The sequence below is a fragment of the Loxodonta africana genome, chromosome 21 (genome assembly GCF_030014295.1).
Source record: "Loxodonta africana isolate mLoxAfr1 chromosome 21, mLoxAfr1.hap2, whole genome shotgun sequence".
NCBI classification, from domain to species: Eukaryota; Metazoa; Chordata; class Mammalia; order Proboscidea; family Elephantidae; genus Loxodonta; species Loxodonta africana.
In genome coordinates, this window is record NC_087362.1 from 23,180,086 (window position 1) to 23,206,132 (window position 26,047).

At 40.3% G+C, this 26,047-nt stretch overlaps 1 protein-coding gene across 3 annotated transcripts in view; it reads left to right on the forward strand.

Moving 5' to 3' along the window:
- Nucleotides 1–5,933: 5,933 nt before the first annotated feature.
- Nucleotides 5,934–26,047, forward strand: part of TMEM192 (transmembrane protein 192) — a 35,063-nt gene continuing 14,949 nt past the window's right edge. The window contains exons 1-6 of one of the 3 annotated variants that reach the window (XM_064273598.1): nucleotides 5,949–6,064; nucleotides 6,882–7,862; nucleotides 12,123–12,269; nucleotides 17,174–17,438; nucleotides 21,519–21,653; nucleotides 25,221–25,323. In XM_064273598.1, coding sequence (XP_064129668.1) covers nucleotides 7,800–7,862; nucleotides 12,123–12,269; nucleotides 17,174–17,438; nucleotides 21,519–21,653; nucleotides 25,221–25,323 — 713 coding nt within the window. In that variant the 5' untranslated portion in view covers nucleotides 5,949–6,064; nucleotides 6,882–7,799. The other 2 variants (XM_003415839.4, XM_023554961.2) reach the window with 2 other exon arrangements.

Sequence of the window (26,047 nt, forward strand, 5' to 3'; positions counted from 1 at the left end):
TTTGTGCCTTTTGGAAACTCTATGGTGTAGTCTATAGGGTCCCTATGAGTAGGAATCGACTCGATGGCAGTGTGTTTGGTTTTTGGTTTTGGCCTTGAGCAACTTATTTAAATTCTCTTACCAGTTTTTTTCAGCTGTAATATGCAAGTAATAATATTGCTTAACCCCACCTCCGAGAATTATCATAAAAAGCAAAAGAGAACTGTTACTTTAAAATCCGTTAAGTGCTTTGTAAATTGCTACGACCACAGAAACACTGCACCTAGAATCCTTCTTGGAGAGAGGTAGCAAAAACACACTCATGTACAAATGTTGCATATTAATTTCTTTTGCCTCCTGTTTTTTCTCCTCCTTAAAGAATTCTTTAACACTCCGAGTAGCTGTGTTTATAGATTCTGAAGTTACAAGCTTTTCTTACATCGGAAAGTCAAGATAATTATTTTATACATTATTGGGAATGCTTTCAAATGTACTTTAGATCTTAGCACACAGAATTATGAATATTATTCTAAAAGAAAAAAAAAGTTACTTCTCCAGTGTCTAGAACTTAATTAGAAGAGACATAACTGCATAAAGCTTAATGCCCCATTTTCCATTTATTTCTGAAGTAGGGACATCCTCCCATGAAAATGCTGTATGTTGATTTGGCTGGATCCAGAGCCTGGTACTTAGCATTAGAGTAGAATCAGGAGTGAGTACAGGTCGGGTGAGATCAGCTCCTTGATAACTAAATTGTGGCCTTGATTTTCATAAAGGTTACAAACTGATTTTCATCCTGAGTTTCTATATCGTGTTTCTTAAGAACTTTCACAGACAATTTGTTTTTGGTCTTAAATTTCACATATTTATTTTTAGAAATTTTACCATAATTTGTTCTCCCACTCTTGAATTAGTCAGTGAAACCAAGATATTTTTAAATGTCAGAATTTGAAAGCACAAGAATTTTGGAGGATATAAGCCAATAACGCATGAAGAGGTGTTGGATAATGAGTCCAAAGTGTCATAGGGACCTGAGGACCTCTAATAGACCTTTTTCGCTCAAATTTGAAATGCTTGGTTACAACTGGATTTTTTTGTATCTGAAAGACATAGATATTTATGGAAGAAATAAATGGAACCTTTGGAATATTTCTAATTGTTCACAATATTCTTAAATTTCTTCCTTCTTAGAAAAAGTACATGAACCAAGAATAATTCGATACACTGAAGTAACTGTTGCCTTAACTTTTTTTATCTGTTCACTGATAGGGAAAATTTCAATACCATCTTTCTGGATGTCTAAGAGAGACTTGGCTACCGGACTTGGCATTACCCAAAGCCAGTATTTGGGATATGTGCGTTCTTGACAAAGCTGCAGTAAAGCTTCAGAGAACTGTAGGCTCAGGTCAATCTAAAATTTGATTAAAAAGGCAAGTTGAAATCAATGAGTAGCAGAAGAAATCCCTCTTTCAAATAAATAAGGAATTAAGCACTGTTGTTTGCACAGTAAATGATACTAGGTGTGGTAGGCTAGATAATGGAAACTATAGTGAATTAAGGATATATTTCATTTTGATGTTGGGAAAAATCAGTGAGATACTATTAGCATTTTAATATCTGTGATCAGAACTAAGCACTGTGCTTGGAACAATGTTGATGGTAACAGCACTTGCAGGAAAGATAGAGCTTTAAACTGAAATCTCATGGAGAACCATTTGGTAGAAAAAAAAGTTCTCCAATTCATCCCTTACTCCTCATATGTAAACAAGATTCAGGAATCTTGACCGAAAAGCTTTTAATTATGCAAAAAAGAAATATCAAACATTTACAAATATAATTTCATTACAGGGCTATGCTTACCTAAATTGCTTTGAAAATCACTAAAATATTATTATGGACATATAATTTTAATATTTCCTACTGAGGTTGAAGTTTTAATTCCTGATACATATCATCTGTGTCTGAATTTCTACAAAAATACCTTTGTAAAAAAAATGTGTTGTTGTTGTTGTGAATATGCCCAGAAAAAACATGCACCAAATTCGAGCTTCTACATGTGCAATTCAATGACACTGAGTATATTCTTCAAGTTGTGCAACCATTCTCACCCTCCTGAGTTGTTCCTCCTCATTAATGTAAACTCACTGCCCCCTAAGGTTCCCTTCTAATCTTTCAATTGTTGTTGTCAGTTTGATCCCATATAGATAGATCTTCAAAGTGCATTGTTTGGTTTTAAGAAGACTTCAAGGGATAATTTTGGTTTAAGGTTTAAAGGTTATCTTAGGGTAAAAGTTTTGGGGGTTCATCCAGCGTCTATGGCTCCAGGAAATCTGGATTCCATGAAAATTTGAAATTCTGTTTTGCATTTTTCCCCTTTTGATCAGGATTCTTCTATAGAATCTTTGATTAAAATCTTCAGTAATGGTAGCTGGGCACCATTCAGTTCTTCTAGTCTCATGGCAAAGGAGGCAGTTGTTCACGGAGGCAATTAGCCACACATTCCTTTTCTTCTCCTATTCCCAACTTTCCTTCTTCCTCTGTTGCTCCAGGCAAACAGAGATCAATCATTGTGTCCTGGATGACCACTTGCAAGCTTTTAAGGCCCCTGGCACTATGCAACAAACTAGGCTGTAGAGCAGAAGCACTAAGCATGTTATTAGGCCAATTAATTGAGATGTTCCACAAAACCATAACCCTAAACCTCCAAACCAAGAAATCAAATTGCATAAGGTGTTTGGTTGTACATAAGCAGCCTCAGCAACTACTCTTTTTTTTTTTTTTGTCATTGTTATAGCTATCACACTACTTTTGACAGTTCAACATTTTACAGGTTTACAACTTATTGACAACAATTAAACAATAATCAGCTGTGCTATCCTACCCTTAATCAATGCAATTTTTCCATCACTGTAAACTGAAACTCAGTACTCCATAAGCAGTAATCTTCCCTTCTGCCCCACTATCCAAAAACACACTTTAGGGGGTACATTTCTGAGAATTCCACAGAACCATATTCTTGTAGTTAACCTGTTATTTTTGCTTATGTTCCTTGAGAATGAATATCAATGACTTTTAGCTGGCAATTTTATATCCCTTTAATTCTAACTTTTGACCTTGTTATGGTAAACATGGAGAAAGCTGGACAATGAAAAAGGAAGACTGAAGAAGAATTGACAGACACGAATTACGGAGTTGGTGAAGAATATTGAATTTACGTGGATTGCCAGAAGAATGAACAAATCTGTCTTGGAAGAAGTACAGCCAGAATTCTCCTTAGAAGCTAGGATGGCAAAACTTTGTCTCACTTATTTTGGACATATTATCAGGAAAGACCAATCCCTGGAGAAGGACTTCATGCTAGGTAAAGTAGAGGGTCAGGAAAAAGGAGGAAGACTCTCAAGGAGATGAACTGACACAGTAACTGCAACAATGGTCTCAAACATAGCAACAATTGTAAGGATGGTGCGGGACCAGGCAACATTTCATTCTGTTATACATAAGGTTGCTTTGAGTCACAGCCGACTCAACGGGCACCTAGCAACAACAACAAGCAAAGTGGTGAGACGAGGGTGAATCTGTTCCCCTTCTTCTTTCTAGAGTCTCCCTTGTCTTTCCAGAAAGCATCCTTTTCTTTCACTCACCCTGTTTCCTGGAAACCAAGGTGTCAAACTGAAGCATATGATCTACCCTGAAACTCACTGACCCCACCAGCCCTTTCAAAATCTTTATATTATTGTCAATGCTTTTTGCCCTCCTATTGAACCTTGCAAAGTTCAGAATTCCATTTCCTGACACCATAGCTCACTTCTGGTTTATACTGGGTGATCACAGATTATTCCTACCATTAACTGTAAGCAAGTCATGTAGCCTATCAAGGACACCATCAGCTTTACCCCCATTTTTATTTTGAAAAATGTTAACCTCTGGAAAAAGAATTTGCTGAACCATTTGAATAATGTAATATTTTTAGTGCATTATTAAAACAGTGACTAGTTGTTAATAATACAAGTAGTGCTTGACTTACGATGGAGTTCTGTTCCAACGACTCTGCAGAAGCTGGTTCTGACGTAAGTCGAATACTTTTTTTTTTTTTAGTTTTCATCATTATTGCCATAGCCTTCTACTGGCAGTGTTTTGAACAATAAATCATAACATTGAACCTCTGCGAGTGAACATCTAAGAATGATAACATCAACAAGTTATGTGCTGCAACATTGTAGGTAGTACATCCTGAAGTTAGGATGTACAAACAACAACGAAAAAACAGATGGTCCTAAGCGTGGTTCCTCGGAACTGGAATAGGTTGAGAACTACCCGTATCTCAACAAACTTCATTTAAAAAAGCAGTATTTGCTGAGCACTGAAGAAACCCTGGTGGCATAGTGGTTAAGTGCTATGGCTATTAACCAAAAGGTCAGCAGTTGGAATCCACCAGGCACTCCTTGGAAACTCTATGGAGCAGTTCTACTCTGCCCTATCGGGTCGCTATGAGTCAGAATGGACTCATAGGTCAGTGGGTTGGTTGGTAGCAGGGAAAACACTGTGCTCAGAGCATTGCAGGTATTATTCAACCAAAAATTTCCATGAATTGGAACTATTAACTGTTTCAGTTTTACAGATGAGGAAGCTGGGTCTTAGCGTAAAGTGCCCAAGTCCACATCCTTAGAAAGACACAGAATTCAAATCTCTGTGACTAACTCCAGAGCTCTGGTTTTAACCAGTACACGATATCCATTAAAATGCACGTGTGGACATAATAATGAAAAGACAAGCAGCTAAAGAAGACATTCTGGGAAAAATTTGGAAAATTTTACCATGGATTGTTTATTAATAAATATGAAATTGCTGTTAATTTTCTTAGGTATGATAATGACATCATGATACATAGGAAAAATACCCAAATTTTTATGCAATAATGCTAAAACTTCATCTGGGAATAAAGCTTCATAATGTCCTCAACTTCCAAATAAATAAAATAATGGTTCTGTTAAAATGTGTGTGAACACACACACACAGCAAATACAGCATACTGTTCACAACTAGCGAATCAATGTGAGGGGTATATGGGTGTTCATTGTACTAGTCTTTCAGTATTTGTTGGTCGGAAATTTTTCAAAATTAAATGTTGATGGGAAATACGTGTCTAGAATACGCTCTTCAGAAATAATTCACAGAATCTCAGGATTATGAGACTTTAAAGGTCACAGAGTCTTATTACTCCATCTTTTTCTTCGCTAAGATTTGAATGGGTTTATTTCAACAATGGCATAAACAGGATCACACTACACATAATGTACACACAAGTATTAAAAACTATGCAAGTGTATATACCCCAGCTGGCATGGGGGTTATCTCTGGGGTGGGGGAGGTGGTATTAACGGAAAATATTACTTTCCTTATTTGCTTACATTTTTATAACGATCGTGTATTATCAGAAATACCAAAGTTTTCTTTTTTAAAATTCCATTTAAAAATAAACGAAAGCACTAAAAATTCCGAACTCCTTCATTTTCCATCGGTGAAACCCGTAAATATGTTATGGAAGGTAGAATCTTTATTCTGCTAGTTCCCTACTGGCGGCCTTTCAGGAAGTAAATGGGATTCCTGGGATTCTACTGCTGGTTCCACCTACGAATGGATCTCTGCTTGCAAACAAAAACTAAGACCAAAAAATGTAACCTTTTAGAATGAGGCAAGTGGCGGCTGAAAAGAGTTAAATTCTTGAACTAGGGACGCATCCTTCAGTGCCCTTAACTCCCCGATCTCCGGCGAGCAGCCGACAGGAGGGGAAGTCGCCAGAAACCCCAGGAACCGAGGCCATCCGGGCGTTGGTTCCGGCCTACAGCTCCGGCCTTCGGGGCGGGACGGGTACGCCCATCTCCCGCCCTCATCCAATAGGGAGTGAGGAGGTGGGGCCCGGACGCCCCTGGAGACGGGGCGGGGCAAAGGGGGTGTGTCTGGGGCGGGGCCGACAGGTCCCTGAGAGCGGCGACCTTCCTCCGCCCGGCGCAGGTGGAGCGGCCCTCGGGGCCCGGGCTTCGGCCTCGGGCGTCCGGAAATGGCGGTGGCAGGCAGGACGGAGGACGTGAGTGCACGAAAGTGGCGAGCGGCCGTCCCCGGGAATCCCCTTCCTCCTGTGCTGGGGCGCGCGGGGCGGGGACTGCGGGGGAAGCTACCACAACCAGGGCGTCACGGCTGGAGGGGCGCTGCCCGCGCCCGCGGCCAGGCTGGGGCGCTGCGTTGGGTGGGAAGCCGCCAGGCCACCCCGAGGGGTGCGCAGCCCGCGCCGCTCACGGCTTCTCCGGGTGGACGCCGGGGTTGGCTTCCGGGCGGTGGGTTCGGGAACCTGGAGACCCCAGGCCGGTGCCAGCCCACGTGCGCGCGCGTCTGTGATTCCGGAACTGGGCGCTTCACGTGATAGGGCGTCTGACCTGACAGTCCTGCTTTGGGGCGCGTCTTTGGGCCCCCGGATGCGCGGGGGGCGAATCTCCCTTTCCTGCCTGGTCCCCAGCCCGGGCTCCGGAAAACTGTGGACCTGAAGCGGCTGCTAGGCGCGGGCCGGACGCCAGCGTCCCCGCGGGCAGACCTGTCACTGTAAACGCCCACACTGGAGAAAAACAGTGTCATGTGCTATTTTGAATCTAGGTATGGTAGGAGTAAAAAGATTACAAAAATCTCCTTACTTAGAAGAATCCAAACCAGATAACTGAAAAACCCAGTAGTTTTTTATAATACAGGGTCATACACAATTGCAAAAATCTTTTTTCTTTGCTTAACTGTATTAAGATATTATTAAGGAGGTGCACGTATTTGTGCCCGTTGGCCGGTAACAATAATACTTGCCGTTGAGAAATGTAAAGATGACGGTTACATTAAGGCACTTTGGATTAATAAATTAATAGGAATACTACTGTGACTCCATCCCTGAATGAGACAAGCAGAAAACATGATTCCAGCCTGCAAGACCTTATATTCTTGTGAAATATTGACTATAGCGAAATCATCTTGAGCAAATAAAAACTGAACAATTTCTAACGGTAAGACTAAAAATGTCTTTTTTTTTCACTTGAGAGAATGGAAAATTAACTGTAAGACCTTGAAGTAGATTTGAGATTCACAGATGTATATTTTTAAAATCCGATATATTTGAGTATTTAAGGGTGAGATTCAAGAGCTAAAAATTTATGGAAAAAATGAATAAGAGGAAAATGAGAGAGTTTTTTGAAAAAAGGAGGCAGTAAGTGCTTCTTGGTGCAAAGATGTCCAAGAATTCTTGGATCTGTAACTTTTAACTTTATAATGACTAACCCTAGAAATCTGTTTCATCAAACCATTGGAGATTAATATTTCACCAACAATTATGTAGCTAAATAACTTTGGATCTGAGCAAGTTGACTGCTTTCGTATTTTATAGATGTGATTTCTAGCATTCAGTAAAAATCTAAAAATTCTGAGCCATGTAGTAGGCCCAGACACATAAATGAGTTAAAAGAGCCAAAGACTTTTAATTACGGTTTGTTATTTGCAAGCAGTGGGACCAGTTCTGGCTAGTTTAAGGAAGAAAGGAATACATGTTAAAGATTACAGGGTAGATTAACAACTAGACCTCTGAAAGGACCTAAACCAGGGTAGCTCACAAGGTCTAGGCGACGAAAGGTTTTTTTTTTCAGGGTTCTGTCCTAAAATTAAGGAGTCCTGGTGGCACAGTGGTTAAGCACTCGGCTGCTAACCGAAAGGTTTGCAGTTTGAACACGCCAGCTGTTCCACAGAAGAAAGATGTGGCAGTCTGCTTCCGTAAAGATTACAGCCTTGGAAACTCTATGGGGCAGTTCTGCTCTGTCCTGTCGGCTCACTGTGATTGGGAATCTACTCAGTGGCAACAGGTTGGGTTTGGTCTTTTGGTCCTAAAATTAATCCTCCTCAGCCATGGTCTCTCTTTGCTTTGTTGCTCACAGGAGTTCAATTGGCACAATCCTCTCTGGTTCCATGACCATATGTAGGCCAGAGAAGAGTGAAGTGTATTGAAGAATGTTCCCAGGGAGACAATGCAGAGGTAGATGGGTAGGTCCCCAAAGCAAATAGAAGTTTGTCATAAAAGAAGAGGGAAGAGATACCATGTGGGCAAAAACAACAGATGTCTTCTGCAGGTGACAGTGTAGTTATTAATAGTGCCATGAAGAATACTTCTGCATTCAGGAGTCCTCTTCCTCTCAGCTTTCACTTGCAGGTGATAAGTTACAGAGAATGACTGAGTGCCATTTCCATGGTTATGCTAGATATTTCTTATAGGATCTATATAACTGTATATTTGATATGTCCAGCACATACATTTTCTTTACTGAACATCTAATAAATGACAGAGAGAAAACCATACTATGGTCTTCATACCCTTCAGTGTAGTCAGGAAGAGCTAAAGAGGTACCCAGAAAAAAGAAAACAATACAAGACAGCATATGAAATATTCCAAAAGAATAATAGGGGCAGTGAATTTTATAGGATGCCTGGGTGGTGCAAATGGTCAACACACTTGGCATCCTTCTGGTTAGCACTTTGAGTCCACCCAGGGACTTCTCAGAAGAAAGGCCTGGTGATCTAGCCTAGAAAAACCAGCCCTTGAAAATGCTGTGGAACCCTCTTCTAGCCTGACACACACAGGGTCCCCATGAGTTGGAACTGACTTGACGGCGTCTGGGTGAGGTACTTTTTATAGGAGTTTTAAAATAGAAACACTTATGCTTAGTATTGGAAGTTGTTTTAGAGATGTAGAAGAGGGACTTCCACCCCTGGCCAAGATGGTTGCTGCCTGAAACCACCAAAGAACACACAAAATGTATGAATCAAGTTGTAAAGATGTTGGACTTCAGCTAACGAAGGTCAGTGATCTCAGAGATCAGAAACAAACAGATGAGCTCTACGATTGCCTCAGCTTACTGCCGTAGAGTTTGCAGGCTGTGGCAGAGGTAAGGATTACAAAGATAAACGCAATAATCTGGGCGTGATCCAGATCTGGGGTGGGTCCCTCAATTTCCAGTCTCAGGTATTTGGTGCTGCTCCGCAACTCTTGCTATTCAATGCCTAGATAGTTTTCTGATTAGTTTGCCTTCTCACAACGCGCGGTACTGTTCTGATTAACTCATTGAATCTTCCCAGCAAAGCTATGAAGCAGGTGCTATTATTCTTCCTCTTTGTTATATGAGGAAACTGAGGTACAGAGAGGTAAAGTAACTTGCCCACAGCTAGTAAGCAGTAGATCTTGTCTTTGAACCAGCTTTTTGTCTTTGGCGTGGCCCTGGACTACAGTGCTTACTGCCTCTGGTCAGAGATGATTCTCAGATTTTAGCCCAAGTCTTTGGTGATGCCCGTAACCGAGTTAGGGGACATTGGAAGGACAGGTTTGGGACATCCATTCTTTCAACAAGTGTTCACTGAGTGTTGATCATGAGACACTGTTGGGTGCTAGGATTACGAAGGCAAGAGATGGGTAGCTAGTGGGTCTAATGAGCTCTAGCTGGGAAGACAGATACCCCACTAGTAAGAAAACCACCCAAGGACACCCGGAGACAGAGGAGGTGAGCACAGAATGCTTTGGAACGCATGGTACCTATCGTCCTCAGTTTGTACTTACTGCTTCTGTCCCTGCTTTTGTGGGTATGATCTAGATCTGAAGTTCCCAGGAAAGCTAGCTGACCTCAGCTGGGCCTGGAAGGGTGCACAGACATGAGCTACAGGAAGAGGTATGGAGACTGGCACATCTGCTGACTGAGAGAGAGCTAGAGGCAGAAGATTCTTGAGGAAAACAGAAATAATAATACTGTGGTGTGAGAAGGCATACTAGTTAGGAAACTATCTAGGGATTGTAGTCCCTGGGTGGTGCAAACAGTTAAGCGCTTGACAATTAACCAAAAGGTTGACTGAAACCACCCAGAGGCCCCTTTGAAGAAAGGTCTGGTGATCTGCTTCTGAAAGGTTATAGGCTTGAAAACCCTATGGAGCAGTTCTACTCTGCACACATGGGGTCTTCACGAGTTGGAATCAACTCCACAGCAACTGGTTTGATTTTGGGTTATCTAGGCACTAAGTATAGAGTTGTAGAGCAGTGCTGAATGTCTGAGATTGGAAATTGAAGAACCCACCCCAGATGTGGATCATGCCCAGATTATTGTAATCCTTGTGCGAACAGCCATCCCTTACTCTATTTGTCCCACCCTACCCTTTCCAAAGAAAAGAGCCCTTATCCTCTCTACCCAAATCCTCTGCTCAAGCTTTCCCTCTCGAGATGAAGTTTTCATTTCCACCTCAGTCCAGTGCAGGTATCCAACCTTCTAACTTTCTTCCATCATTTGTGCTGTTCATTTGCTAATTTATTTTGTACTTCTCCATAGTATTCCATGCATCATATTCTATTGTACATTCTTGGGTTGTTGTTAGTCCTTCATGCCTTTATCTCTAACCTCCTAAGTGAAAAGGTAATCTCCTTTTGGATAGGGTCTACATCTTGTATTCTTTTATCTTGGGCATAGTGCTTTATACATAGTCTTATTGTTGTGTGCTGTCTAGTTGATTCCAACTCATAGCAACCCTATAGGACAGGGTAGGGTTTCCTAGGCTATAATCTTTGTGGGAGCAAACCACCAGATCTTTTCTCCCTTGGAGTGGCTCGTGGGCTCGAACTGCTGACCTTTTGGTTAGCAGCCAAGCACTTAACCATTATGTCACCAGGGCTCCTTTTATACATAGTGGTATTCAGTAAAGGTCCAAGACTGAGAGATTGTTATGGCTCGTTGTGTGTAGCAGAGGCCTGGAAGTAGTGTTCCTATTAAGACAATACCTTTTTGTGCATACTGTAGATGTAACTACTACTCACATTTTCCACCCCTAGAAATTTACTGGCAGGTATTTGAACCACGTTAGTACATTCTGGCATCATGGCCGATACTGGTACAACTGCCTAAAAAACAAGAAGTTGGTCTGCACCACATTTGAGTGTTGAGAGCCATTTGTAAGAGGGGATGCTTCCCGGAGGAGTGATTGTGTGAAACTTTTGTGTCTTTTGGCTTCTCTACAGCAAGATAAGCCTTGCAAGTATGTTTACTATTTCCTTGGTGTTACTGGGAAGGTACGGTTACCAGCATTCGGAAATATTCACATAAATGAGTTATATTGGGGGTGAAAACTGTGATGCACTTCCTGGGCTATGGGACCAATATGTATCATGTGTGTGATGTGCTTCATGGAACACGGGAGTGATACGGCCCACTTGCATTACTCACCTCCCTGATGACAACATTTATAAAGTGCTTGCCTCCCTAAAAACGGTTTGTTATGCACTTCCTGGGCCATGGGACCGATATGTACCACGTGGATGATGTGCTTCGTAGAACATAGGACCAATATGGCCCGCTTGCAGTTGGCACCCCATTTTTTCAGATGATAAAAAACTACCAACAAACAATGATTCAGCATCCATTCCATTAGTGAAAAACATGACATCACCAAAATATTCCAGAAACAAAATTCATCCTTTAAAATTTCGGGATTACAACCCACACTAGTCAAGCTTTGTCTGCCACTTCAGGGACATTACAACTAATTGTTTTCATTGAGAATCTGTTATCTACAAACTGAACTCTCATTGAGGATACGTCAGCATGATGTGTTTCTATTAATACTCCAAAATATCTCTATCATAACTGGAAGTTTTTGTCAGGCACTCTTAATAAAGCCTCTACCAACTTTTCAAAATTCTGTGGAACATCAGAGACATGGTTAAGTATCACAACTGTGTGTAATTATTTCATTAAAAATATAAATAACTTAAAATAAATCAATATCTATTTTGGGGGGCTTTTTAAAATGACCTGACTTTATCTCATCATGGATTACCTTGTTGGTGAGGCGTAGAAGAGCATTGAATTAGGATGTCCTCCACCTGTTTTAATGCTTGTTGTTTCACCAAGTTGTGTACAATAGAATTATCTGGAGGTTTAGGGTATTTATTTTTTTAATTGGCTATAAGTGGGAAATGGATTCTCTTGCCTCTAACTTGTGTAATGGTTTTTAAAGCTTTATAGTTTAGTAGATTTGTCTTAGAAACATAATCCGGTCATGGTGATTATAACTTGCTCCTGCTTTCTGCACCCTAGGGTTCTTTGGATCTTACCCAGAGTATTGAAGATGACCCGCTCCTGGATGCCCAGCTTCTCCCACATCACTCATTACATGCTCATTTTAGACCCAGATTCCATCCCCTTCCTACGGTCATCATAGCAAATCTTCTCTTATTAATACATGTAAGTTGGCTGGGGGGAAGGTGATGTTCATAAAGAAACCTATAAGCTCCTCAGAGGGCAATTTGGCTTTACCTATCAACATTTAAGGAAACCCTGGTGGCGTAGTGGTTAAGTGCTATGGCTGCTAACCAAAAGGTCGGCAGTTCGAATCCGCCAGGCACTCCTTGGAAACTCTGTGGGGCAGCTCTGCTCTGTCCTATAGTGTCGCTATGAGTTGGAATCGACTCGAAGGCAGTGGGTTTGGCTTATCAACGTTTAAAGTGTTCATGCTTTTGCTTTTATCTCTACTTCAAAGAATTTATTGTAGATATATTTGTGTATGCATAAGGATATTGTTGATGATAGCAATGTTGTCTGTATTATCAAGAGACTGCAGTGTACCCACCTCAAGAGGACACTTTATGTGTCCCATCTGTATAAAGGAATGTTATGCAGCTGTTAAAAAAGAAATGGGGTAGGTGTGTATGTATTAGAAAAGAACAATCTTCCCGATGGCCCTGTTGAGTTAAAAAAAAAAAAAACCAGCTTTACAACAGTGTGTATATTCCTACTTGGAATTTTTAAAAGTTTTTAAAAGACGAGGGAAATACATATTATACACATGTATTTCTGTATATAATGGAATATTTCCAGAAGCATTCACGAGACCCTGTTACAACACTAGTTGCTGCTGAGGTGAAAGACTGAGGGTCTTGGTGGAAGTGACCCAACATATTTTACTGTTTACTTCTTGTACTATTTGAATTTTTTTTGACATTTGTATTACTTTTTCAGTTATATAAAAGATGTGCAGATTAATCTCTATAGGCTGGCATAGAAATTTATCCACAGACAGAAAATAAAGCAGAGAAGTCGAGCTGCAACAGATCAGTACATACGTTTGCCCATATTTGTATGAAAATAAAATTACATGTCTGGGGATTTTTAAAAACGTGTGTGAAAGGTCTTGTTGTAGCAGCTCTGCTCCAGATCTGTTAATTATTTCCTTATTTCGATTATGGCATTCTTAAGCATTAGGGGTTGTAATTGTTCTTTGCTGCAATGTGAAAAATCAAAGAGGGCAAATTCTCACCACTCCTTCGGTGTTTATACAGACAGGGATGTGGTTGGTTGACTAGCTTAGCCACTGCCCCAGCGTCCTTCTAACATGGCAGCCTGTACTGCAGATAACTGCACAATGAGACAAGTTCCCCAGCTTCCCATGCAGTTGGGATTCTTCTCCAGTGAGGTGCAGTCATGGGAGACTGGAATTAAGAAATGAGTTCCTTGAGGAAAGAGGTCCATATACTAGCTGTGGCATGGTTCTGCCGTGGCTCCCTGACCCCTGGATCTCAGCTGAGTCACTTAGTTCTTGGTGCCACCATGTACAGGGTAGCCCAGATTTTATTCTACTTTTTGTATGACGTACTCTTTAATTTGTGTAATATACTCTATGAATATACAACACACACATGTATATCAATGCCTTTGATTCCGTGGGATTGCCTGCCCTAATTTTAAGACAAGTGTTAAAGAACAAGAAAAACTAATGTCTTTATGTGCTACTTTTTTATAAAATGGGTCAGCTGGGTTCAGCGTACACTGTAGGTGGTGGGTGGGGGAGTTCCCTGGGGGAAGTCCGAAAGCAGCCCCTGTATGCAGAAGATAGGAACAGACCAAAGAAAGGGGCAGACCACTCCAGGTTGAATAAGCGGTCTAAGATTTATTATGAGAAAATTTACGTACAAGCCGAAGACCTAGGGCAGCAGGACGGGTAGATGTCCATGCTGCTGCCCCAAGCTCCAGAGATTATATAGAGGAGCTTATGTGACTTTGTCACACCACCGTCCTTCCCTCAAGTCCGAAGTTATCGCCTGGATCTGGCTCCTTGAAGTGTTACGTTTCTCGCATCAAGGATATTAGGTTCCCTGGCCTCCTATTTGTAGTGCCAACATAGTCATTTCAGGGAGCGGGTTGTTTGTCAGGACTGTGGTCAGCTTCAGGCCTGGAAGCAGCTTCATACATCCCGGATTGGTCACATCTTCATTTTTTCTCCCAACGCTGTGTATCCTTGTCATGGTTTGAACTATGTCTCCCCCAAAATGTGTGTATCAGTTTGGCTGGGCCATGATTCCCGGTATTGTGTGATTTTCCTGTTATGTTGTAAATCCTGCCTCTATGATATTAATGAGGGAGGATGCGCAGCAGTTGTGTTAGTGAGGCAGGACTCCTTCTCAAGGCTGGATTGTGTCTTGAGGCAATCTCTTGAGATATAAAAGAGAGAAGGGAGGAGTGAGACAGGGGGACCTCCTATCATCAAGAAAGCAGTGCCAGGGTCAGAGCGTGTCCTTTGGACCCAGGGTCCCTGTGCAGAGAAGCTCCTAGTCTGGGGGAAGATTGATGAGAAGGCCAACAGAGAGAGAAAGCCTTCCCCTGGAGCTGACACCCTGAATTTGGACTTTTAGCCTACTTTACTGTGAGAAAATAAACTTCTCTTTGTTAAAGCCATCCACTTGTGGTATTTCTGTTACAGCAGCACTAGATAACTAAAACAATACTATATTATAGTACGAGAAATAGATTGCAACTTTTTGCTTTATGATATACATCCTAAGGTGCCATAACAACTGTCTTGGTTTCTTAGTGGTGCTGTGACAGAAATACCACAAGTGTGTGTCTTTAAAGAGCAGAAATTAATTTTCCTACAGTTCTGGAGGCTAAAAGTCCGAATCAGGGTCTTGACTGTGTCAGTTCCATCCTTGTCGGTATCCTCCAATGTTCCTTGGCTCCTTGGCAGTCCTCACATGGCGTTTGTCTTCCCCCATGTATGTGTGTGTATGTGTACCTCCATGTCCAACCTGATTTTTTTTTATAACTTAGAAGTGATGAAGTTTAAAATATACCCTCCCATCACTGTTGAGTTGATTCTGACTCATAGCGACCCTGTAACATAGCAAAGAAAACCCTATTTCTGAACAGGATTATATCCACGGGGCTAGGATTCAAACACATATTTTGGGGACACACAGTTCAATTCATAATAGCAGTTATTACTGCTCTTGACAAATCTCTTTTATTTTTAATAGGTTTATTATGTGCTGATATTGTTTGCTGTTGAACCTAGGCAACGGATGCTAATGATAGCTTTCAAAATTTTTCTTTATTTGCTTTTTTAAATATAGAATAATGCTTCCTTTTTGTAACAAGTAAAACGTTACAGAAATGTACAGAGATAAAATTATAATCTTCCCTTTTTGCTACTTCAGCCTTTCTCCCTGAGTTAATAAGTGAGATCAGTTTGTTGTATCTCCTTCAGGCCTTTCATTAAGTTCATACAAATATATACGGAGAGATTAGCATGCATATATGGAGAGATTTCCCCCATTTATTTACTAAAAATAGAAACGAAATGATAGTGTATTTATTATCCATAGCGGCAGTTCTCAAACTTCACTGTACATCAGACTCACCTGGCAGACTGGTTAAATACAGATTGTTGGGCCCTCCCTCAGAGTTTCTGATTCAGTAGGTCTGGGGTGGAGCCTGAGAATTTGAATTTTTAACAGTTTCTCAGGTGATGCTTATGCTGTTGGAGTGGAAACGACACTTTGGAAACGACACCACTGCTCTGCCATTCAGTCTCGGTATATCACAGGCATCCATCCAGACCAATACACAGATTTAATTCATTCTTTCTTTTGCTGCGTAATATCCTATAATGTGGGTGAATACATCATAATTTCTTTAAGCATGCCACTATGGATGGACAGACATGGGAAGTTTTCAGTTTTTTTGCAAATGTAAAGATTGACTTGACGGCACTGGGGATTTTTGGGGGAAAGATACCATAGAAAATACTTGTATCCATATATCGTACATACTGGTGCTTTTACTTCTGATGGCAGGAGTCCTTAAAGTAGGATTTTTGGGTCAAGATGTTTCTAAATTATTTTTCCAAAAGCAAGTCCCAGTTCAGTCACCAATATATGAGAATGCCTGTTGGCCTGTATTCCGGCACCAGTCCTTTACATTTTTGTCAAGCTAGTTGTATTGTTATTCTTGTTCTCTGCAAACTAGAAATAAATCTTTTAAACCATAATTTAAAAAAAAAAAATTTATTGTGCTTTAAGTGAAAGTTTACAAATCCGATCTCTCACGTAAAAACTTATATACACCTTGCTACATACTCCCAATTGCTCCCAGCCCGCTCCCTCCCTCCGCTCTTTCTCATGTCCATTCTGCCAGCTTCTAACCCCTTATACCCCCTCATCTCCCCTCCAGGCAGGAGATGGCAACATAGTCTCAAGTGTCCACCTGATCCAAGAAGCTCACTCCTCCCCAGCGTCCCTCTCCACCCCATTGTCCAGTCCAATCCCTGTCTGAAGAGTTGGCTTTGGGAATGGTTCCTGTCCTGGGCCAACAGAAGGTCTGTGGCCCATGACCACCGGGGTCCTTCTAGTCTCAGTCAGACCATTAAGTCTGGTCTTTTTATGAGAATTTGGGGTCTGCATCCCACTGCTGTCCTGCTCCCTCAGGGGTTCTCTGTTACGTTCTCTGTCAGGGTAGTCATCTGTTGTAGCCCGGCACCTTCTTAAACCATGATTGTATTAGTTTCTTTTGAGGTGATAAATTAGCTTTTTTACATTTTTTAATAAGAGACAGATGGGCAGGAAACTACATGTAGCATTAAGTGATCATGCCTTGTTAGATGGGTGATTTTTTTCCTGTGATTTTGTCTGTTTTCCAAATTTTCTGCAAATCTTTATATAAGAAAAGTTCATAGAAATGGCGAAAGGTCTCTGCTTCTAATTTTTTTTATAAAAGCAGGGTAAAGACAAGAGGCATGAGAGTATGTGCTGGAATGGTGGTTATTATTTTCTAAGTCCAAATATTGAATATTGATCCTGTTGTTTTCTTTCCACCAGGTTGTGTATGTTATATTAGCATTTTTAGCAGGTGTATTTTGTTCTTACCCTAATCCACATGAGGACAAGTGTCCAGGAAACTACACTAACCCATTGAAAGTTCAGACAGTCATAATCCTTGGAAAAGTCATTTTGTGGATTCTACATATACTTCTCGAACGCTACATCCAGTATCACCACAGCAAAGTGCGAAACCGAGGCTATAACATGATCTACCGATCCACAAGGCATCTTAAAAGACTTGCACTAATGGTACACTCTGCGGGTAAGCTCCGTCGTCTTTCTCGACTTTTCTGGGGCTTGCTTAAGTGGCAGCAATGATGCAGAAAGAAAATGTGAAGTTCAGTTTTATAATCCAACACATTCTGTCATTTCTGTGAGAGTGATGTGGCCACTAAAAATTGAATCACCTTAGCGTCTCGAAGGGAGTCCCTAAGTGGCCCAAACAGTTAAGTGCTCAGCTCCCAACCTAAAGGTTGGCGGTTTGAATCCACCCAGAGGTGTCTTGGAAGAAAGGCTTGTGATGATCTCCCTCTGAAAGCTCACAGCCGTTTGGAGCGGTTCTACTCAGAAACACCCGGGGTCTCCATGAGTCAGAATCAACACAATGGCAACTGTTTTTTTTTTTTTTTCCTCCAATGTCTTGAAGCTTTTCTGATAATTTGTACAGCCTTAATTTTTTATTTGAAATCTATATTTGTTATGAACATAGTGTCTATGCATTCCTTTGTGAAATATAGATTTTTCTGGTATCTGCTGGTTTATTCGTCTCAAGGATCCCATCAATTCTGACTCATAGTGATCCTGTAGGACAGAATAGAACTGCCACATAGGGTTTCTAAGGCTGTAAATCTTTTAGGGAAGCAGACTGCTGCATCTTTCTCCTGTGGAGTGGCTGGTGGTTTGAACCACCGACCTCTTGGTTAGCAGCGGAGCCCTTAACCCACTGTGCCACCAGGGCTCCTCTTGAAAAGCATACAGGTTGTAACTTGTGAAGGTAAGATCAGAAGGTCCAGACAGGACTTACAAGGCATGAGTACCTGCTTTCCTTTATTGTTGGAGGTATCATACTCTGAAGGCTCAATGGAATTTTATTGAACTCCTTTAGGTATTTTTTACTTGGTGTAAAAGTGTTCCTTTCTTAAAGACCCTCTTTCAATTTGAGTTCAGAATAAATCTTTAAAAAATTTGAAGCCAGGTTTAAAAAAAAAAAAATGTTGTGTCAAGTCAATTCCGACTCATAGTGACTCTATATAGGATAGAATAGAACTGCCCCATAGAGTTTCCAAGGAGCACCTGGTGAATTCAAACTGCTGAACCTTTGGTTAGCAGCCGTAGCACTTAACCACTACACAACCAGGATTGGAAGCCAGGTTAGAAATTAGTATTTCCTCAGAAAAACCGAGCTCTACAGAGTTTTAAATTTTTCTTCTCTGTTACTGTGTGAATTTTCTTTAAGGGCACATTGCAAGTTCACTCACTCAGTGAAGTTCTCAGTGAAAGCTAAAGACCCATTACTATAGCAGGTAGAAGCAAGGCCAAGCCATTTCATAGAAATAAACGATCCTGACTGATCTGGAAGAAGCGGATACTGCCCTCTGCCCCTCTAAGGATGAACTTGGCTTATATGTTCAAACATTAATTGTGTAGTACTCCATTGTGGCCAGAAGATGTCACTATAACCTTTTTCTCCCCAAAGATAAAAGCAAAAACCTGTTTCTACTGAAAGAACATATATGCTCTATCACTAAAACAGTATTCAGTTTCTCACTCAGGTTTTGTCTGGAAATAGTGTTTTTTTTTTTTTTTAGGCCTACAAGGAGATTGTCTGGTTTTTACTTTCCTCTGAAATTCAAATTCTCGTTAAACTTGAGATCCTTAGTCATGATAACCAAAACCAAACCCACTTCCAGTAGTCGATTCTCACGCACGGCAGCCCTGGAGGACAGAGTAGAACTGCCCTGTAGAGTTTCCAAAGCTATAAATCTTTTTTTTTTTTTTTCATACTTTAGATGAAGGTTTACAGAGCCAATTAGTTTCTCATTAAACAATTAATACACGTTTTGTGCTGTTGGTTACCAACCCTGCGACATGTCAACACTCTCCCTTCTCGACCTTGGGTTCCCTGTTACCAGATCTCCTGTCCCCTCCTGCATTTTTGTCCTTGCCCCTGGGCTGGTGTGCCCATTTAGCCTCGTTTTGTTCTTAGGGGCCTGCCTAATATTTGGCTAAAGGGTGAACCTCAGGAGTGACTTCAGTACTGAGTTAAAAGGGTGTTCGGGGGCCATACTCTTGGGGTTTCTTCAGTCTCTATCAGACCAGTAAGTCTGGTCTTTTTTTATGAGTTAGAATTTTGTTCTATATTTTTCTCCATCTCTGTCCAGGACCCTCTATTGTGATCCCTGTCAGAGCAGTCAGTGGTGGTAACTGAGCACCCAAGTTGCGCTGGACTCAGCCTGGTGGAGGCTGTGGTAGTTGTGGTCCATTAGTTCTTGGACTGATCTTTCCCTGTGTCCTTCGTTCTTTATTCTCCCTTGCTTTATACAGGGTGGAATCCGTGGAGTATCTTAGATGGTTAGTCACAAGCTTTTTAAGACCCCAAACGCTACTCACCAAAGTAGGATGTAGAATGTTTTCTTTATAAACTATGTTATCAAGGCTGTAAATCTTTACAAAAGTAGACTGCCACATCTTTCTCCCATGGAGTGGCTGGTGGGTTCAAACTTCTGACCTTTCAGTTAGCAGCTGAGTGCTTAATCACTGTGCCACCAGGGCTCTTCTTAATCATGATTAAAAAAAAAAAGAAGCCTCATTGCCTCGAGTCGATTCTGATTCATAGCAACCCCATAGGACAGAGTAGAACTGCCCTATAGAGTTTACAAGTAGCGCCTGGTGGATTCGAACTGCTGACATTTTGGTTAGCAGCTGCTATAGCACTTAACCACTATACCACCAGGGTTTAATTCCAAATGACTTCCCTTTTATATTACTCATGTAGGAATCCAGAAAAATAAAAAAAAAATGGGGCATATATTTACCTTATCTCTATTTCATTGAGTGTTTTTTTCTGACTTGAAGAAAAAAAAGGTAAACCTCTTGGGATATGGCACTTACAGCTAACCAGAAAAAATGAAACCATTTTATTTGTCACATGTGGTAGTACTGCTGGATACTGACTAACTTTTCATTTTCCAGAGGGGGAAAAATTTTCTGTGTGTGAGTGGAAACAGAATACTGGGTTTTGCTTTCCTCCTAAATAAGTTGAAAGTATTTACCTGGTTTATCTATTTCCTTCCTTAGATCTAAATATATTTTGAACTCTAATAAGTTTTTATAATTACATAGAAAGTTGCATATTTAGGTGTTTTTTCTCCACTGAAATGAAAACTTGGCCCATCACTGAAAAGCAGTGATTTTCAACCTTTCAGATGGTCCCAGACAAGCCGAGTTCCTTTCAGTGACCTGAAAGGGTGAACCCAGAAATTGAGAACATGCACAAGTTTTGGGTAACTACTCTAGAAAGTAAATCCTGGAAGGAATACTTATTTTCCAAAGCAGGTCCTAGTGAGAATTCTAGGACCCCATATCGTGAGTGATTGTGTCCTACATACCCTGAGCTCTCATGGGCCCCCCATTCCTCAGGAGGGCCCAAGGCTCTCAGAGGCCTTATAGAAACGCCTGCTGGAGTCCTCACTGTTGTCTGCCTGGTGCTCCTGGGCACAGTGAAGTGGGCGTCTAGGTGTTTCACTTAGCGTAGAGAGCACGTGCTCCTTGTCACCACACTACCTCCCAGCCAGCCAGAGTGGCCTACTAGGATCCTCTTGTGCCTGTGGACCCTGAACCCAAACAAAACCAAACCCATTGCCGTTGCGCTGATTCCTACTCATGGTGACCCTGTAAGACAGAATAGAGCTGCCCCATAGGGTTTCCAAGGAGCACCTGGTAGATTCGAACTGCCGACCTTTGGTTAGTAGCCAAGCTCTTAACCACTGCACCACTAGGGCTCCGTGGACCCTGAAGAACTAGTGTAATGCAAGTTTCTAAAAACTACATTCCTTTTTAAATTCACAGGGGACCCAAAGAAGAGTCATTGTTAATAATTCTATAAACCAAAAAAAAAAAAAAAATCATTCCTTAGTTGTTGAGAAAGTTCAGATTATTTAATATTTGAATTGTGTGGTATCATTAGCTCTTAGATTTTTTTTTTTTTTTCCTTAAAAGTTTAGCAGATTTTGGTTTTCGTCCTTTAGCTTCCTTTGCTGCTAAGTGTAAATGGTTCTCTGTACGTGTATACCCGTGTGTGTGTCAGTGTTGGGCTCTGGCTAACACTGTTTCTCCTTGTCAGGCAACACAGCACTTCTCCTCATACTGTGCATTCAGCATTCCTTTCCTGAGCCCAGTAAATTGTATCTCGACTTCATCCTGGCCATCCTGGCCCTGGAGCTGATCTGTTCCCTGACATGTCTGCTCATTTACACAGGTGAGAATTACAACAGAGCTGTCTTTATAAGTAGATCTTTAACTGCTTCATTTCCTTCCAGTTTGAAGCTTAGCCCATTATCTTAGGGACAGGGACATTTTTCTTTGGAGCTGAGAACCTGTTTAGCACCGGTGTCTCCCCCTGCTAACCACATCCAGACTTCTCTAATTTCTAACCAACGGAAAGATAAAACCACCAGTGAGTTCCATTTCTAAATTTGTGTCATCAACAAATTTTTGTCAACCAAAGTGAAGTCTTTTTGTTAAAAAACAAACAAAAGAAAAGTTTTGCCTCCCCAGAGGCAGCTGAGGTTTATAAAATGAAAACAAAAAAATCAGTAAATAAATAAATTATACACACAAACTTGTGTTTAGCCCAAGCTTGCTTTGGGTAAAGCATTTTGCAACTCACTTCTTCTTACGTTTAGGACTGCCTGAGGGTTGTGTTTCTCTCTCTCACACAAAACCTTCAGTGGTGAAACTAAAGTAGGCTTCAGATACATTAACATGAAAAATCATATGGAAGGATACGTTAACAGAAAAAAATCCGACCCCGGAGAGATTTAGATTTAATTCCTTCTACGCTATAAACACGCAATAAAACCTGCCCGTAATAGCACCTAACTTGGTAGCATTGAGCCGATAGTTGTTTTGTGATAATAAAATGCCTCATAAATCCAGATGACCATCTTGAAAGAGGTTCTTTTTCTAGTTATCGAGAAAGAAGTCACAGGGGTCTTAGTTTGTGTTTCCTTTTGCGTATTTTTTGTGTATCTCCTTGTGGCCAGAGAAGGATATTAAGGTTATGGAATGGACCGAGTAGTTTGTCCACTTTGAATAAATATGACTGATTTCTCGTTCTTAATTGACTATTATAATTCTGTACTTATCAGCTAACAATTAGCAAAATTAGGTAGAGAATTCAAAAAAATTAAAGAATTAACTTTATAGAAAAGAATGAGGCTTTATTTTAAAGTAACTAGTTGTTTAGTACATAGGAAACTGCCCGGTACTTCAACAAAGTGATCCATATGTCGGGAACAAACTATCTTGTTGAGACCAATTCTTTCCTATGACATACTATGTGTCAGTTGCTGTAAATTGGGATTAGAGTTTAGATTGAACATGTATTCATTTAGTATGTTACTTTATAGTATTTGTACAATTCTTATTTATCGCAAGGGGTGCAAGCCTTCAGTAAAAAATACCAGGTGGATAACTTTTTTTTTTTTTTGGTCATGCTTTAAGTGAAAGTTTACAATTCAAGTCAGTTTCTCATACAAAAATTTATACACATATTGTTACGTGACCTAGTTGCTCTCCCTATGATATGACAGCACACTCCTCTTCTTGAGGTGGTAATTTTTTAAAAGTACTTCGTGTAGTACCTATATAAAGCTCTGTGACACGGAAGGAGGTGACAGCTGTATTCCAAAGATCATGCAGATGCCATCATGTAAATCAGAGGAAATTTATATGGTTAAAATGTACTCCAAGATTCATTCCTCTAGGATGCATTCTAGTCTTTCTAAAGGATTTACTTTAGCATTTAATAATTCATAATACTATGAAATAAGATGGGTCCAGTTTAAAACAAAAAGACAAAAACCTGAGTCCATTTAAAAAGAGGCAAAGGGAGCAGATGTTCCAAGAGTCCTGAGAGGAACGGATTTTTATATTTGGGCACAAACGTATTCGTTACATGACACCCAAACTTGAACAGAAAAAGAATTTTCCCTTAGCATATAGCGTTTATATTAATCTTTTGTCTTCCTAAATTAGAAAGAATTGCTTTGGTCCATAGAGAATCTATTTACGTTTATTTTAAAATATTTTATTTGAATACAATGCACTATTAAATATTGTCTTTTAAAATCTCACATTGATGTGCTCCTTAATTTAAGAAGACCTGACAATTGGTAATTTGGGCTTGCAAACTAAATTGGAATGATTTACATAAGAAAGATTTACATTTTTTGCAATTATTTTAAGCTAGTGCAGGGTTCCTGCAAATACTGAATTTTTGTGGAGGGTTTAAGTGTAACTTTTTTCTCCACAGTCGCGATAACATGCTTACTTTTTAAATTATAGTGTGCCTTTAAATGTACCATTGGGTCTGGCAGGAGAGAATTTAGAGAGTAACTTCTAGGGACAAGTGTTGCTTTGTTCATTGTGTCACAAATAATTTAAGGCTGGTTTTCCAACACAGGCATTTATCTTGCTTCTCTTTACCAAAAAAAAAAAAAAAAAGATTTTAAAAGATAGCTAGTGTTAGTAATGTTGGTGGTAGTTCTTAGGACATGATTCTTTGATACAATGATTCTAACTTAAACTGGACCAATTTATTTGTGTTGTAAGCGGTTGACCTCTACAGCTAACCAAAGTGAACTCTTCTCACAGAAATTGCGTGTATACTTCTAGAGGGAAGAACTAGGAGAAATAACAGTTCGATGATAATAAATTTGATTAGTTCTCCATTGATTTAAAAATCAACAAATAAATCAATAAATGATTGCTACCTCCTTATGAGCTGTCTAGCAGCTGGTCACGCTGACCTGAAGTTGTCAGAGCTTCAGCACAGAATGAAAGAAAATGTAAATAGTGAGCAAAACCACCTGTCCTGTTTGGTATTTTGATGGTCTCGCATGCATGCTTTCCTTGGCTTATATGGAAAGAACAAGTGGAAGATTGTTGTTCCTTGTGTGTATCGGTGTTACTGCCTGACCTGGGATCTGAAAAATACTGAGTTCATCCAATTTAATATATTTTAAAAATTGCAAAGATGAGTCTGAAAGGTTGACATTTTTATATTATTGGACTATGGGTATGTCTTTTATTTCTGACTCTTTACTTGTACTTTAATACCACATAACTGTTATTCTCTTTCCAGTCCCAGAAATTTCTATGTCTAAGAGATTAATATGTGCTAAATTTCTTCATTTACTTAGCAATTATTACGTGGAAGATACCATTTTAGGGAGATAATATGTGAACATAAACAACTCATGTTGGATTCACCAGCAGCTCTCATATGACAGTCATTTCTCAGCCTCATCTTCCTTCAACCTCTCAGTGACATTTGACACTTGATCTGGGACTCTCCACTTTCCTGTTTTCACCTCCTACCTCACTGGCTGCTCCATCTTAATGCTAAGTAGAGAGGCCTGGCACATAGTAGGCTTGGCAGTGTTTGAGTGAATTGTTGTTGTTAGGTGCTGACTTGTAGCAACCCTATGTCCAACAGAATGAAACACTGCCCAGTCCTGTGCCATCCTCACAATCATTGTTATGCTTGAGCCAACTGTCGCAGCCACTGTGTCAGTCCATCTCATTGAAGTCTTCCTCTTTTTCACTGACTCTCTACTTTATCAAGCATGACGTCCTTCTCCAGGGACTGGTCCCTCCTGATAAAATGTCCAAAGTTGCTATGGTATGTACCTGTTTATTCACTTTATGAAGCAACTTTATATTTGAAAAAAAAAAAGCCAATTAATGTAGTTTGAACAATTGAAAACAGAACATTTTCCATAATTAGATAATCCGACTAATAATAATTTTATTATTTTAGTGAAAATTCATAAATTTAATAAAGCTAAACCGAAGCCTGATGTACTTGAAGAAGAAAAAATCTATGCTTACCCCAACAATATTAACTCGGAGACTGGATTCAGGTAAGGTTTCAGGTGGGGAGTAAAAGAAGATTGGAGAAAGAGAATGAAAAGTTTCCCCCTTCCCCCAGAAATCTAGAAACCATTCTAACGCTTGGCGTTTATGACTGTGCTTATGTACAGTTTGATTTGTTTACTTCCTTTTAGCTGTGGTGAAACAAAGTCTAAAACAGTGTATCTGACACAAAGTAAGATTAACCTTCTACTTCAACTCTCAGAAGCTTTTGACACAGTTAATTAAGCCTTCCTTCTTGAAACCCTTTTTTTTGGTAGGCTTTTATACTATACTCTCCTGGGTTTTGTCCTTTGATGACCCTTTCTTCTCTGACTGAGCTTCCAAATTCTAGAGTACCAGAGGACCTGCCCTCTCTCTGCCCTCTACCTGATTTTATCCACAGTCTCTCCCTAGGTGACTTCTGTGGATTTAAATGTCATCCATATCTGTTGAAGAGTTTGGGGATAAAAAACTCACAAAAAGTAATATAAATACAAAACTTGAGGCAGTTATGAAAGCCAGGGAAAATAGAAGGTTGTACATGAGAGGAGGTGGAGGGTAGTGAGAAGTGAGACACGGGACTGCGGTTTTTCATTGTGAACATTGTGTAGTTAGGAATAGTTGACTGTTTTTTTTTTTTTTTTTTTAACTTTGTATGAGAATTAAGTGGTTATAGATAAATAAATAGATCACATAAATACACTGATGGCTCTCAAAAGCGAATCTTCAGCC